Source organism: Mastacembelus armatus, unplaced genomic scaffold (assembly GCF_900324485.2).
Source record: "Mastacembelus armatus unplaced genomic scaffold, fMasArm1.2, whole genome shotgun sequence".
NCBI lineage: Eukaryota > Metazoa > Chordata > Actinopteri > Synbranchiformes > Mastacembelidae > Mastacembelus > Mastacembelus armatus.
The window spans coordinates 812,979-829,551 of NW_022872853.1; the positions used below are offsets into that span (position 1 = coordinate 812,979).

The 16,573-nt window shown below is 47.9% G+C and overlaps 2 protein-coding genes across 5 annotated transcripts in view; one reads left to right on the forward strand and one right to left on the reverse strand.

Annotated features, from left to right (window-relative positions):
- gje1a (gap junction protein epsilon 1a) overlaps nt 1-16,573 on the reverse strand; it is a 57,694-nt gene that overhangs the window by 6,626 nt on the left and 34,495 nt on the right. For 2 of the 4 annotated variants that reach the window (XM_026308228.1, XM_026308225.1), the window contains 2 exons: nt 2,955-3,048; nt 2,574-2,621 (listed from right to left, as the gene is read on the reverse strand). The gene's annotated coding sequence lies outside the window, so the exon portion shown is untranslated. Of the gene's footprint in view, nt 1-2,573; nt 2,622-2,954; nt 3,284-16,573 lie in introns of those variants that run through there. The other 2 variants (XM_026308229.1, XM_026308227.1) reach the window with 2 other exon arrangements.
- On the forward strand, nt 788-16,017 carry nmbr (neuromedin B receptor). Its single transcript, XM_026308224.1, has 5 exons — nt 788-1,265; nt 10,554-10,695; nt 10,774-10,989; nt 14,503-14,741; nt 15,792-16,017. Exons 1-5 carry the CDS (start codon nt 838-840, stop codon nt 15,952-15,954), a joined length of 1,188 nt encoding a protein of 395 aa, XP_026164009.1. The 5' UTR covers nt 788-837; the 3' UTR covers nt 15,955-16,017.

Consider the following 16,573-nt stretch of genomic DNA (forward strand, 5'->3'; position numbering starts at 1 on the left):
ACACACACACGCACACACACACACACACACACACACAGTGTTCACAGTGAGCCACCTGCCCGGGTCAGTGCTCCACCTCTTCTATGGCCAAAAGTATGTGGACACACGGACATTTCAGCCATATGTGAGTGTGTGTGTGCAGCATGTTTGATGAGCTGCAGCTCCAACAGCCTGAGTGCACAAACACCACAGCACCACTGAGGTCCAACACTGATGCTTCACTGTCTGGAACTAAAAGACCCAAACCTTTGTGGGTGTCCACTTACTTTTGGCAATATGTTCTCTTCCTCCTTATATTTATCATGAATCTCTGCTCCTTTTCAGCTCCCCGTGGGCAGCATTGATCACACCATGACCAAAGGTATGTGGACACCCTCGCTCATTTTCCGAGTTTGGTTTGATACAGCTTAAAATGGTCGTGATGTTCAGGTGTCCACATACTTTTGGACACACCATTATCCCTCTATCTGGCTGAAGATCCTCCTGCATATCCTCCGCTTCATGTCAGCAGCCCTCCCATTCTCGTTTTTGTTCTTTTCATCCATCCATTCAATCAGTTATCGATCCATCCTCTTCTCCGCACTCTCTCTCTCTCCCTCACAGAGGCGGATACAGTCTGTGTCAAAGTGCCACCTCCTTTACGCGCACCAGTCGCCTCTCATCCTTCACTCAGGCGGTCACATAAACCGTCTTCGACCTTTTCTCTTCTACAAACTTTTTTTAGATTATCTCCAAGAGGAACGCTTTCCTCTGCTGAGACTGCGTCTTTACGCGCGGAGTATCTCAGTCCTCGCAGGACCACGACTCCGTGGATATCAGTCAGAGCGCGTCCTGACGATGGATGACGAGTTCCTGTCTAACTTATCCCCGGCTCTGCCTGGAGACTCCGAGCCCCTGAGCCCCAACTCCACCGAGGAACCGGGCTGGTGGGCGTCCTCGGACGGCGGGGAGACTGTCCACTTCGTTGTGCGCTGCGTCATGACCTCGGTGTACATCCTGATCATCACCGTGGGTCTGCTGGGCAACATCACCCTGGTGAAGATCTTCATCACCAACAGCGCCATGCGGAGCGTGCCCAACATCTTCATCTCCAGCCTGGCGGTGGGAGACCTGCTGCTGCTGGTCACCTGCGTGCCGGTGGACGCCTCCCGATACTTTTTCGAGGAATGGGTGTTCGGCGAGGCGGCCTGCAAACTCATCCCCGTGATCCAGCTCACCTCGGTCGGCGTATCGGTGTTCACGCTCACGGCGCTCAGCGCGGACAGGTAGGACGCTGGATTTCTTTTTCTTATCTTACGACCTTCCTTGAATTTCAGTTTCAAACCACCTTTCAAGGCGTTTGCTCTAATGTTTTAGTTGTCCAGGTAAAACGCATCACTCTGATTATCGACTAATGATACCGACACTGGAAATGGACTGGATCCCTCCGGTCCTCATAATATTCTAGTGAACCAGCTCCAAAGGCCTGTATCCTAATAAGGACCTTAAACATTTGAGCAAATAATACAGTTTTCATTACTAAATACGAGTCCACGCACAAAGTGCAATACTTTAGTCCAGATCTGAGGACTTTCTGGTTCCACTGCACTTTTTACTAGATCACTTTAAGGTGAGGATCTTACATAGAACCCATATTAGGATCTTACAAGTCAGAGAATAAACTTTCATTTTATTCATTTGCTTAACATTCGATGGATGTAAACAAATGAAATGAAACCAAAAAGGCACATTTTTGTTTACATGTTGAAGGTTTATATTAAAGGACAGATAAATTAAACATAGATTCACCCCCCCAGAAGAACAGGGCAGGTATATAATGCAGCAGACGACAGAATAAAAGAGTCCAGGGTCTGCACCTGCACTGAGACCTGACAACACTGAGGAACACCTTGTGAAAGTGACACCTCACTGACAGGTGCACACATTTGGTCTCTGCTCTGACTGCGATCACGAAAACACATCAACGATGGACGAGAGCAGCTAAAATAAAAATCAAACGCTGAGGATTTTAGAGAAACGTTCAATCAGCATGAGACGTCCAGCAGGTTAACGTGCTGGACGTCTGAGCTCGGTCGAGTCTGTGCGTAAACATCAGAACCTTTCTACACGAAAGGCTTCACGTCGGGTCTAAAACGACTTGATGAACTGACTTTGAGCCGCAGCCTCACACGTTCTACACAGCACAATAAGTAAACCAGTAAAACAGCAGGGACAGAAGGGAAAACACTGGAGAGACCAGGGCTAATGCACAAATAACAACAGGACCCAGTGCAGTCAGTTAAAGCACGTACAGAGCGAGGAGAGCTGTCAAACAGAGGGACGGACTTTAAAAAAGGTTTTTTGTACCTCAGAATATTTGTTACTAGGGTTTTTGTGAAAAGATTTTTTTAAAGTCTGGACATTTTTGTATTACTGGAAAATTAGTCAGGAGTTTTGTTCGAAGAGAAACTGTTACAGATCAGGCCATTTGTTAGTTAGTTAGGCCTGTTACAGGTTGAGACTTGTCTTAGGGCTGTTCTAATAAAGTTCAGGTTAAGGCTTATAGGAAAATAGTTCTGACTGGCCTCACTCACCTCCCTGACACGTCAGTCATTCCTGGTCCGGTCAGACACTCTGGGTACCTGCAGTCACAGGACAACATTCACAGTTTGATTCTGATTGGCTGTTATTCCCATTATTGATGGAACATCAGGCTCCGTGTAAACACACACAATGTGTGTGTGTGTGTGTGTGTGTGTGTGTGTGTGTGTGTGTGCAGACAGTAAGTGTGTAGTCATACAGTGTCATGGAGAGTCTCCATTAATGAGGCACAATATGTGAAAGAGAAAATCCATCACTGACTCTGGTAGAATATGACAGACAGGGGGAGACAGTGTGGAGGGAGAAGGTAAGAACTGCATCAGATTACACAACAATAAGGTGCAGCAGCCTTTAAGAAGCACAGGGCATCTTACCTGGACTCACAAAAGAGCAGCCAGTGATTCCAGGTGGTTTGTTGTTTGTGGGAGATGCAGTGACAAACATCAGACCTGCAGCAAAAAGGAGCAGCTGGAATTACAAAGTGGAGGAGAGGTGCTGTTAAACATCAGCATCAGGAGCAGACGTGATAAATAGCAGCTACAGCAGTAGTAGTACTAGTAGTAATAGTACCAGAAGTACTAATACTGTCCCAAAAGCTTTTTCAGCATTCAAAGAAAAATTCCCAGGTACAGGTTTGTGTTTTCCGTGTAGTCCTGCACTCACCCACAACCACCACTGCCTCCTATTACAAAGTGCAGTCATTTATTCACATCCCCTCAGTGAGTTGATACCAGGCCAGACTCAGTCCAGATCTGATGGTTCAGGGACAGGCGCATCAAACTGTTCGTGTTCTCTGTTGCTATAAAACCAGCTGCCGTGGCTTTGTGGTGTTAAACATCAGCAGGGTACAAGCTGATGGACAAACTGTGAACACAGCTGAGGTGTTAGGAAGTCTCCATCGATCTACTACTGCAGGTGAAAACTACCTGGTTAGGGTCTGTACCTTCAGTGGATGCAAAGGTGGAGCCAAGACACTCGTGCTGAGAGCTGCTGACGGTCGACAAACACTCAGGACATACAGGAGTCCAACATCTGCCGAACTCCTGTGTTCCCTCCTGAGTCTGTGTGTTCGACGTCTGCTTCCTCCGCTGGCACCATGAAACGTGATTTCTCTCGTCACGGCCTCGCTCCTGACCAGTGGACACACACTAATCCTTCCCAACCAATCAATCACTCCGATGACGCATGAAACGCTGCCTTAATTAGCCATTAGCAGCCTAATTCTCTATGAAGTGTTTCACCCTCTGCCTCACTTCCTCTCTGCTGTGGATCCAAGGTCAGTCCTGTCTGAAAACTGCACAAACTGCAAGACACCAACATCAATGAGAAAGAAGAAAACGTCAGAACCTTGTTGTGTTTGGGGACACGAACTGGAGCCGACAGCAGAGCTCCCTCAGGGTACCACATCAACTAATGGGCTCCTGAAGTCCAGTTCAATTTCCCTCCAACATTTACAAACCACATAAGCAGTGAAAACATCCCACGAAGTATGGACGTAACAGCGAGGGAGCAGGGAGGAATCTGTTCAAATAATAAGGTTAGGAAGTCACGTGTGCAGCAGACAGGATCTTCATGGTCTGCTGTTACGACAGAGGAACGTGCCCTAATGTGCGTGGTTGATGTTTTACCACAGGACAAATGCACAGGGACACATTCAGATGCAGACGCATTTTTACACAGGACAAAAATCTGCATTATCTTTGGCAAAACAGGCTGGAGCTTTGTGCCGCTAATGTGATTACATGGTGAAAAGGTTGGACTCCACAGCGACTGCTCTGCACAGTGTCAGACAGACTGATTCCACTGTCTGACCTCATGTTCCTGCAATAATTCAACAGATGAATCAGAGATGCCAGATCAGAAAACACACGTTGTGGTCCAGTGTGGAGGAGCTGCTGGGACCTGGCTCTGTGTGTGGGGACATTATCCCCCTGAATCAGGAACGGCTCTCTGCCAAACGTCTGGAATAAGGAAGCGAAGCAGGAAAAAAAGGCCGGAGCAGACAGGTGAGTCCTGCTGAAATAGGCTGTGGCTCAGGGAGACATGTTAACAACATCATGTCCATGGAAAAAGTGTAACACAAAGTCTAAAAGTGTGGAAGGATTGACTGAAACATGCAAACATGCGTGCACGTATGTGAAGTCCAGCAGGACGTGGCTGCATTTATCAGTGAAGCTGCTGCAGCAGGAGGCTGAGCCTGTGGACACCGAGGCTGTAGAAGGTGACGAGCATATGAAGCTGCACATACGATGCACATGAAGGAAGCACAGGGCTGAAATCTGTTTCTGTTTTGCACAGTAAAGGTCAGTACAGTGTGTGTCGTGCATGGGAGCAGCTGAAATCCTCCGAGTGTTAATGCAACAGGATTTCAGTTGAAGTCCAGGGCCTGACCTTTGCATGCAAACAAAAGAGGATGAAAAGAAACAGTCACTTCTACGTTTCTGCAGCAGCTGCTTCTGTTTGTCTGAGCTGTTAACGTCCTGGAGCCACGGGGAAATAAATGTTCGCACTTTAACTTGTTGCTTTGTGGAGCTTATGTAACCACATGAGTTTAAAGTAAGAGCCGTTCAAGTGTCAACACATCCAATCTACAAAGAAGATTCTCATCACGAGAACTGAGGCTGCTGCTTCAATTCAATTCAATTCAATTCAATTCAATTTTATTTGTATAGCGCCAAATCACAATACAAATCATCTCAAGGCACTTTACAAAAACTAAAACTAAAAACCCAACAATTCCCTTATGAGCAAGCACTTGGCGACAGTGGAGAGGAAAAACTCCCTTTAACGGAAGAAAAAAACCTCCAGCAGAACCGGGCTCAGTTTGGGCGGCCATCTGCCTCGACCGGTTGGGGTGAGTGGATAGAGCAGAGAGAAAAGAACAGCAACAATAAACAACAAATAGACACTGCAAGTTGGTGGGGCCAGTAACTGCACATCAGCGATAAACAGCTCCAGGACCAGGGACACCTGCAGAAGGTACAGAGAGAGAGAGAGAGAGAGAGAGAGAGAGAGAGAGAGAGAGAGAGAGAGAGAGAGGGAGAGAGCACAAACTAGGGGAGAGAGAGAGCACAAGGTTAGTGACATTCAATGGTGGAATATACATGAGGTGGGAGAGAAGGGGGGGGGGGAGCTCAGTGCACCGATGGTCCTCGGGCAGTCTAGGCCTATAGCAGCATAACTAACTAAGGGATGGTTCAGGGTTGCCTGAAGCCAGCCCTAACTATATGCTTTGTCAAAGAGGAAGGTTTTAAGTCTAGCCTTAAAAGTACAGAGAGTGTCTGCCTCCTGAACCCAGGCTGGGAGCTGGTTCCACAGGAGAGGAGCTTGATAGCTAAAGGCTCTGCCTCCCATTCTGCTTTTGAGAACTCTGGGAACCACAAGTAGGCCTGCACTCTGAGAGCGAAGTGGCTTCCTGTGATTATTCACTGATGTCATTTAAGGCGGAATCATTTCTCTGAAGAAACACAGCAACATGTCTGAACATACACAGGATGTCAGGAAGAGAAGTATAGTACACGCAGGACACAGAACCATCACAACACGAGATACACAAACGTCTCCTAAAAGAATTAAGTGGATTCTGGAGAAGCAGAATTTCAGCTCTGATCTGCTGAAACTCGTCTTTGGAGCTGCAGCCTGAGGACTCCAGGGTCTTTAACCTGTCACTGCTCCTTCCTGTCAAAGTAAAAGGTGAGAACAGCCTCATTACAGTCTCTGATTCACGTGCATGGATGAGTACTTTTTAGAGGGACTGTGGCCGTGGTTAAGGAGGGTCCGTGGTCGGGAGGAAGCCCGGGCTGGCTGCAGGTATTCGGGCTCAGACTGAACTGAGGGGGCTGAGTGAGTGGAGAGTTTTAATGTGAGCAGCAACAGCTGCAGAGCTCAGCAACACCACAGTTCCTGCTGCTCCAGTCCGTTTGTTTACCAACGGCCCGTGTTATGGGCCCTCTGAAGCGCCGTGATACCGGCTTGTTAACGGGAAGCTCATTTCCTGATCGCACAGCTGTTGGCAGCGATCTGGGTGTGTCTGACCCTGATGGCCTTAAATGAGCCACTAACAAAACTAAAGGCCACTAACGAGCCCATAACGGCTCCTAACTCGTCTGAAGGCCCTTGATAAGCATAATGAGCCTAATGGAGGATTAGCATAATGACTGGAGCGGCTACTGGAGCCCAATCACTTCCTGTCAAGATGATGCACAGCCTGTTCAGCTGAATGAGGCCAGAAACATGAGCTCAGTGCAGCCGGGAGCCGACCGGGGACAGGACGGCGGTGACTGTTTCAGCTCAGTGTGGAGAATAAACAACTCAGGCCTTTTCCTAGAGCCTCAGTCACTAGAGCTGATCCACCTAACACATTCTTCCAACTAGTCCTCGACCTCTGCAACAACCACACGCATGCAGCTAAACAGATACAGATCGTGTCCCAACGCCAGACGACCGTGATCAGGGTCAGCACCAGAATCTAAAAGACACCAAGTCGTTTTAGCTTTTGTGATATCTGGTCGAGGGACAGACTCTTAGAGCGCCATCAGCGCAGTAATCATCCTGACAACAGAAAGAACAAAGTCTTCCTGCAGCGCCGGGTCTGTCTGCTGCAGAGTTGGCAGGACAAGTAATCAGAACTGAGAAATGGAGAAAGGACTTTTTCCCAGTTTTATTCATGGAATCAATTCTTCTTTCAGCGTTTTTGCCACTAAAGCATGGACAGCAGGAGTTCTGAGGAGGAGAAAAATCTGCCGCCCTGCTTTTAGGAGGAATGATGAAGTTTGGAAATCACCTGACACAGGGGTCAAATAATAGAAGATGTCTTATTGTGGAAGGTAAAGGGAGGGGAGGATGTCAAAGATGAACTGAGTAGGAGAGAAACCAAAGAGGAAAGAGAGGAGAGTGGAGGAGAGAAAAGCAGTGACTGTGCAGAAGTGACTGCAGCTACAGAGCCGTCAGCCCACAGCAGCAAAAAGCAATGAAATAAACATTTTCCTGCCAGAGTCCGGACTCGGACTGGAACAACTCCTGCAAGTCAAACAGGAAACTGTGCTCGTTTGTCACGACTGTTCGCAGCTGTCACCATCGTGATGAACTCACTTTAAATTTGCAGCCGATATGGTGATCTTCAAATCTTGGAGCCTTCCTCACCTCGCCCTTCATTCGTGTTTTATCTAAACAAACCCAGTAAAAGTCTGACCTCAGCACAGCAAAGCTGCAGCGTCCACGGTGAAGCAGCTGGGACACGGTGCCATGTTTCAGCCTGTGCATCCACAGGTTGACTGATGACTCACCAGACTCGGGGTTAAATCAGCAGGGCCGCACAGAAAACAATATTACACGCTCCACATGTTGAGAGGGTTGCCAGTGTTCAGTGCTGCAATTATGTCTGTGTGACAAAGCGTCTGTAACAGCCAGCGTGTCAGGGTTTTATCAGGGTGGTAGTTATAGAAACAGCATCTGGTGCTGGGACACACTTTTTCTGTCGCTGCCATTAAATTCGCTTCTTTACAAAGGGCTGGAGTGCCACAGGGCAAGGACAGTGCTCAAACACATCTAGTGCAGCTGTGCAGGTTTGTATCACTGAAAGTGAGACATCAGTCTGGTGAACAGGAAGTAGACAAATATCACCAGACACTTTCAGCCAAGACAGAACACAGAGGAGGCTCGGTAGGCTCCACTCCACGTCCTGTCATGGGGGGTTCGTACCCAGCACCTGCTGCTGGGAGGAGACAGTGCGACACCACTGCTCCACCGTGGCTGTTGGTCTTCATATGATGACACCCACAGTGCTACTGATTCTAACTGGTATCAGTGCGTCCCGTTCCTGCTGATGGAGCATTAGGATGTGAGCACATCTGATAATGGCCATTTAATAGGATGATAACAACCGACTTCAAAACCACAGGACGGATTAATCTCATGTCAGTGTTTGAAACCGTTGGGCCGATCACGTGGATCAGATGAGCATCATTTCTTCACTGATATCAGAGGAAATAAAGGAGAATCAAATCAGGTAGCGTCTGTTCACTCCTCACAAGTGGAGATGACTCGTAATTACACAATCACATTTCTATTCCACTAATTTGTTACGGCAGACATATCTGAAGGAAACACGACCACTGCCTGCATTTTGTTCAGGACGATATTCAGTGTAGTTTCTCATTACGTTGATGTAAAAACATAACTCAGCACTGAGCAGGCAGCCGGGTCTGTAAATCACCCAGGGGAGGATCGCAGGAGCTTTTTTATCTGGGGGTGGAACCTGCTGCAACCCCGACCTGATTGACTGGTCTTTTAATGCACAGTCTGACATTTGATACACACACACATATCAGTGTAGTCAAAGAGGCAAACAGGACTTATCAGGACGACTGTAACTCCAGCTGTGAGAGAGCTGCAAATAAATCAAACAGTAATTTGGTGGATGATATCGACCCACGTTCAGCTGAGAGCTTTCCAGGGTCTTCACTCGGAGGGTTTCCTTCATCATTGTTATTGTAGGCAAATCCTGACAGCTGAGTGTTGATTTAAAGGTCTGTGTTCTTGGTTTGGCTCCTCAGCTCCAGTGAAAAGCATTTTTCACATTCAGGACATTAACGCTGCTCCACATTTCCCCACAACCTGAACCCTCCAGCCAGGAGACTGAACTTTAACCTTCCAGTCCCACGTGACACCAATAGCCAATGAAACTTGACATTACTAAAACATGGAGTGAGATGCAGCACAAGGGTGTAAGATCTGAGGTGCAGTGGACCCTCCGGCTGCAGCTCTGGGCTGATCTGACCTCGGTGACCCTGCTCCTGTCCGTCAGACTGAATCCAGCAGGTTGTTTAAAGAGGCAGCAGATGTTTGAGTAATCCAACAAACCCAGGGCCACGATGTCCTGGACTTAAACAGTTTCACATCCTGAGGGGAGAAACAGGTAAATGTTTCTGTGCAGCAGCAGGAAATGGAGCTAAAGATCTGGAACGTTTTCATCTTCGCTGCTCACAGTTAAATCAGTCGCCGCTATGAGGAGACGAGTTGATGGATGAATGAATTAATGACGGGTGAATTTCTTTTGGCTCTTTCAGTTTCAGGGTCCTGCTGCTGTTGTTTCCTGGGCCAGTAGAAGAGAACGGAGCCATCGCTGTGAGACCAGACTCCTCTAACACCACGTCCCGTCAGACCACTGAAACTAAATATCTGTGAGATGATTTTAAAGATTTCTGTCTTCAGCAGGGCCCAACGGGCTGAGACAAAGAGCATCGAGGACACGTGTTGTCCTTGTGGACCCTGCCAGTAACTGTACAGAATAAAAATGAGAATGGATACTGCAGAAAAACAGACCTGAGAAAATGTTTCCATATTCTGAAGAACTTTATTCCTCATTTGCACCTTTAAAGGTGAATTTCAACAACCAAACCTTCTTCAGAACATCCCACTGGCAGTCGGCTGCTGGTCTGTTCGTCACTGTAATAATTAGTCCTGCACTGTGTCTAATGAGAATTGAAAATGCAGCTCCATGATTATTAGAATAACTCTGATTGTTCCATGTCTTTGTCCTCTGCTCTGCAGCCACAGACCGATGGATGATGAGTTTCTCATTAACTGACAAAGAGCCCGGAGCCGCTAATGCTCTCAGAAGAAAAATGACGTAATTATTAGATGATTTAGGTTTGGTGCCCAGCCAGAAAACCTGAATGATGATGGATTTGTTTCATAATGGGTAGTGCTCTTTTATTAATGCGATACTGCAGTTACAGCCTGTGAAGTCAATTGAATCTGTGCATTCACAGATCTGTGTTGACATTTAGCCAAATGTGTCTGATAACAGGGAGTCTCTGTTTGCACATGAAGTAAAGAAGCTACATGTCTTTGGCAGGTGAAAGGTCGCCGTGCAATGCACCATGGGAACCGAGTCGAACCGTAGGAGCAGCTGTGTTTTACTGTGACTCCACCTGCTGTTATGAGATGTTCACCTGCTGTCTGTCTCTCAGGTATAAGGCCATAGTGAACCCCATGGACATCCAGACGTCCAGCGCGGTCTTCTGGACCTGTCTGAAAGCCGTTTCCATCTGGCTGCTGTCCGTCCTGCTGGCTGTGCCCGAGGCCATTTTCTCACAGCTCGTCTCCATGCAGGTAAAAGAAAGACAGTAAGACAAAGTTTTTACGGCCTCTCATCTTTCTGTTCATCTCTCTCCTTCCCTCTCCCCTCAGGGCCACAGGGACAACACCAACATCACCTTTGTGAACTGCGTGCCGTACCCCCTGTCCAACCAGATGCATCCAAAGATCCACTCGGTGATGATCTTCTTGGTTTACTTTCTGATTCCTCTGGCCATCATCTCGGTGTATTACTACCACATCGCTCGCACGCTCATCAAGAGCGCCCACGACATGCCGGGGGAGGTCAGCGACCACACCAAGAGACAGGTGACGATGGATGGATGGTTGGATCTGTCACATGACTCTGTGAAACACACCTTAGGTTTTAAAAGTCCTATTGTTTTCAGTGAGTTATTAAGAGGATTTTAGTTCTGCATGAAGCAAAATGTCTGCAGCTCGTTGTGCCCGAGGCCCTTTGGTATCTCAGAAAATGCTGCATGTGAAATGTAAATAAGCATTGACTGAAGAGTTTAAAGCAATTAAATGTAAGAGAACAAGACAGGCAGAGTTGGGTTTACCTTACTGGGCATCGACTGGACTGTTGGCACCAACACCTCCACAGCGTCAGGGTCAGAGTCAGGGGTCATCACTGCAGGGTGACCTTCACAGACACTGATCATTACTGATAATTGATTATTGTAAACACTGTAAAGTCCAGTCACATGTCAGACTGACCTCTGTGCTACTCTACTGGTCCCCTTATGACTGTGCAGCTGCACCATAGAGCCAAGACCTCTAACAGGAGTGTCCTGCACCTGTTCCTGCTTCTTGTTCATCTCTATTCATGAACCTCAACTTTGTAGATGTTTGCGTCACCTCATTGGTTCAGAGGAGACAGAGCAGGTGTGTGTGTGTGTGTGTGTGTGTGCACCTGTAACGTGTGACACATTCTTGAAACTGCATGAATGTTTTTGGACAAAGCAGTAGGAGGCTGTTTTTACCAAACGCACCCTGAGATGTACAAGCCAAAGGAATTTCCATAACTCATTTTGTCTGTGCAAATCACAACACGCCAGGAGAACAACAAATAGATGGCTTCTCTTTTTAATATCTCGACCTCGCCGTGATTGGTTTTTCTGGAGCGGCTCAGTCCAGACGCATCAACACAAATATCCAAAAGACTTAAGGAAAAGTTTTGATTTTCCAAAACTGACGCCATGACTGAAGATTTGTGGAGAAACTAGAGAGCTGCTGCTTTGAACCATCGCAGCCACATGAACGCAGCATAAAGAGAACACATGATGTGCAGCTGGTGATGAGGAACTACACACGGGGCTGCAGAATCCAGTCCAGCACTTTGATCTGTGAGAGGATGGACCCTCTAATCAACACTTCAAAGCAGCATCTACCACCCAAACTCTGAACCAGGAGCAGGTGTGGGGTGACCAGAGTCAACGTGGTCCTGTCAGGAAAAACAGCAGCGGACTGGATCCAGCTTCTGCAGAGTAACCATGGCTACCGTACACAGCAAAGATGGAGAGAGCAGGGGACAGCGTGAACGCTGCTGAAGCTGTGCTGGTTTTAATCCAGCTGTGATCTGAACATGTTTCTGCAGGACGTGCAGGGATTCAGGTGCAAACACATCAGGGATGGTTTTCAGTCGCCATGCTGCTCTCTGGGCTTCCAGCGCGGCTCTACGCTCCTCTAAGCTCATTTTAAACCTTGTGTTATCTCCAGACCTCTAAGTCTCTATGAGTCTGTGCATGACTCATGAACAAAAGCCATCAACACTCACCAGCCTCCTCTGACACTGCTGGTGCCTGCTCCTGCTGCAGGTCGCTGTTTCAGGGACTGTGTGGATTTAAAAGTAGATGTTAAGTGGTCCTTGTAAGACACACACACACACACACACACACACACGCACACACACACACACACACACGCGCGCACCCTCACACACACACACACACACACACACACACACACGCACACACACACACACCCTCACACACACACACACGCACGCACACACACGCACGCACACACACACACACACACACACGCACACAATGTTTTTCACTTGTTGTCCTGTTGTTTTTCTGTATTTCACTTGCTGACTGCATCACAGATCCATGTTTGGTGGCAGTTTCTGTTCCATCAGCTACACAGCAGCTGGATTTCATCTGGCTCTAGTTTTTGGCATCAGAACAGAAACCACACTGCAGTCAGCTCAGGTGTCAGTCTGTCTCAAACACGCCTCTAATGGGACCTGCCAGCCTGCAGCTCCCAGGGGGCTTTGCAGCGACAGAGGTGGTGGTTAGCTGCTCTGCAGGGAACTGAAGCTTCTTCATCAATGGACTGAGGGTAAAAAAAAACACACTCACGGCAAAGGAAGCAGCTGCAGGAATGTGTGCTGAACACACACATGGAGATGCATGCATGCAGCACAAAACTGTAGGTTCCTGCTTCATGCACACGGAGTCATATAATCCACACGTCCAGATGAGTAGTGGTCTGGAACTGCAGGTGACTAAGAGGATCTTGGGAAAAATGCCAAACTCTGTCCGACCGCTGGCAACCAAACTCAGCAGCAGCCTGGAGCTGAGACAATCGCTGCTCTAACATCAGCCGTTCGCTCTTTTTCAAATCCTCCAGTTTCTCGTCTCGACGAGGAGAGTCGGTCACGGTGACACGCTGCCACACACCAGCACATCCACTCACCAGGTGCACAAACAGCTCCAGACACTCTGACTCCACCAGGACTCGCCAGAAAGAGCTTGAAAAAGCAGGAAAAGGAATAATTACCTCTTTGTATCTGATGGTTTAAAGCTGGTTAGATGTTCATACTGTCTTTAATGTTCTTAAGGTGGTTTTAAACACATGAACGAATCCCAACCATAAGTCTCCATGTAGCTCCAGAGCTGCTAATGTTGTGTTGTCAGTGTGAATGAATCTTAGTGTGTGTGTGAGGACTTTAGTCTTCAGCCTGTGTCTCTCATTCATTTGATTTAGATTTTTTTTTGTTTGAGTCCAACATTTAAAAGCAGCTGATGGGCCCGAGGCAGAACATGAAGAACTCACCCTGAGTCTGATCGACCAGGCTTTAAAACGCTGAAGCTGCTGTGCACCGGCCGATGGAGTCCAGTTCTCTGCAGGGCAGCTGGGTTCACGGTGGCACGGCTGCAGGTTGGAGAGGGGAGTAAAATCCTGAAGAATAATTGTGGTCTACGACTTTACATGTCGACACGTACAGGGGGGCTAATTTTCTCTGTCTGGGGTGGGAAGGTCCAGTGAGGTGCTCAGGGTTTAATCGATTTAGGAGCATCTCTTGGCTGCTGGTGTTCTTCATCAGCAGGTCTGTGCAGTACACAGAGAAGCACTCAGAGAAACACCGCTGCCATTTTTATCAGGCCTTGCTGTTGAATCCTGTGACAGAACTGACCTTTTCCATATGTCTCTGACCATCTCTGAGCATCAACTGACAAGGTCAAACTGCTTGTTCGTCTCCATACATGAACCAAACACGGTTCCATCCTCTTCTTCTGTTTCCATCAAACTTGAGGACATGTGGGAGAAGCTTTTAGCATGCAGGTCCCAGGGGAGCCCAACTTCCTGTGCTGTGGAGTGGGATCACATGTTTCCAGTGAAGTGGGTGTAAAAAACTGCTTTTATCCATTTACATGTCATATGTGTTAAAAAATAAAGTTATTTGAATGATTTCACTTCCTTTTTCTACCTCCTTGATTTTACCACCTGCCAAACTTAACTGAACAAATCTCTCTCACACATTTTCTGTATTTTGCCCTTAATCTCACACTTTGGTTTTATCTCCACCCCCAGATGGAGACGAGGAAGCGTCTGGCCAAGATCGTGCTGGTGTTCGTGGGCCTGTTCGCCCTGTGCTGGTTCCCCAACCACGTGCTCTACATGTACCGCTCCTTCCACTACCGCCAGATGGATCTGTCGCTGGCCCACCTCGTCATCACGCTGCTGGCCAGGGTCCTCAGCTTCTCCTCCTCCTGCGTCAACCCCTTCGCCCTCTACCTGCTCAGCGAGAGCTTCCGGCGGCACTTCAACAGGTCACATCAACCAATTTAACGGTTCTGCTTTTCATAAATGACGATGAGCTTAGTCTCCACACTCTGCAGAGGGCCAGGGGCCAAGAACAGCATGAGGGGAAAGTATTTTCACCTCAAGCAAACTGGGGTTCTGGGTGTGGACAGTACAGGGGAGAAGTGCTAAGGTTTAAAGTAACACATCATGATGCCAGCTCAGTGTCCTCACCCAGATAAACCGTTAAACCCTAAACATTCAGATATAAAGTCCAATTGTCCAAACACAGTGAGAAGACGAGCAGCCAACCAAACGCCAATAAATAAAACATCTGTCTGCGTGCACAGACTGTGGTAACAGACTGTGGTAGACTGCAGTCGTACTCTAATCAAAACTTTCCAGGCAGCTGAACATTGTAAAACACGAAGCATTGAGATTCAGGGAACAACCTGGAGGCGACGGCTTCACTGTAATGTAAAACGGAGCAATCACGGCCTCGTCGTTCTCCAAATCTCCCACGTTCCCTCATTGTGGAACCGCAGCAGAACACAAACGCTCTTCAAGCTGTAAAACTGCGTCTGTCTCAGCCACAAACAGTAAACAGCTCTGTGATCCCATAAAGGTGAGATTTGCAGACAAATCCCGACACCTCAGGAAGCAATTATAGCCGCAGCCACTGGAGGACTAGGAAGAAAATGAAATCTGAAGAATATTACTGGCCTCATGTGATCATAGTCATAAAGTACAGACATGTTCAACTCTCTCTGCACCCAGGGAGCCACTTAAAATCTTTATTTCCCCACTTTAGTCACTGGGGAAGAAAACCGTGCATCCTTTACTCTACAGACCATATTTGTGACTTATTCTGACCTTTGCAGAGCCAAAATACTGAGCACAGAGCTACAGACACTGTTTCTGTTTAAACATGAGTCAAATAAATGGATTACGCTCTTTGTCTTAACCTGAATGTAGTGCTCAATATTTCCATATGCAGAAACACTAGTCAGGAAGAAGCTTCAGTCTTCAGTGAGGTGAGACTAGTAAACCAGCTGTTCTCTGCTCCTCTTCTCCCCCAGTCAGCTGCGATGTGGTCGAGGTCCCCGCCCTGAGCGCCAGGCCAGCTACCTGCACAGCACCTCCCACATCCGGCTCACCTCCATCAAGAAGACCACGCCCACCGCCGCCGTCCAGGCTCCAGCCGCCAATGGCAACTCCAACAGGCAGGAGGTGGCTCTGTGAGGCCTGAGCCCAGGACTGGAGAGGTACTGCAGACTCTACGGGCCTTAGAACCAGGGACTGGTTGTACCAGCTGCTCCTGGCACACTGGACTTCATCATCTACACTCTCAACCGAACAAAAAGTGCCTCTTGGAAACACAAGGTCAGAAAGTGAAGCAAAAACACTAGAAAACACGTCTCTTTCCTACATCTCCACCTTTACCGAGAAGACTTTTACTAAAACAGGAAGAGGCAGAAAGTGAAAAGTCAGACAGTCCTGATGGCAGCATGTCTGCTCTGAGAGCCTGTTTCTCTGTGGTAAGCTGCTGGAATCCTCCTCAGTGATCGATCTAAAAGCCATTTTCTCCTGCTCGGTGACGCTGTATTGATCCACTGAGGAGGATTCTGTGTTTGCCTGCTGCCTCGTGTTAAGAAGAACCAGACACTTTGGGGGATGTTTGGGGACAATTGGAGGACTGACTGTCTGACTCCGCACTTACAGGGTGGTCTGTCTGTTGAACTATGACGACTGCAGAGGTCACTGGACTGCACTCATTATAAACACCTCCTGGAGCCTTGTAGACCCCAGTGCCCCCCTGTGTCCACCAGGTTGTGTTTGACAGCTAATGGAGCTAAACACA

Coding starts and splice junctions, on each gene's coding strand:
- nmbr (XM_026308224.1), top strand. CDS start 838: ATGGATGACGAGTTCCTGTCTAACTTATCCCCGGCTCTGCCTGGAGAC. Junction 10,696..10,773: donor CACAGCTCGTCTCCATGCAG/GTAAAAGAAAGA, acceptor CTCTCCCCTCAG/GGCCACAGGGACAACACCAA. Junction 10,990..14,502: donor GCGACCACACCAAGAGACAG/GTGACGATGGAT, acceptor CTCCACCCCCAG/ATGGAGACGAGGAAGCGTCT.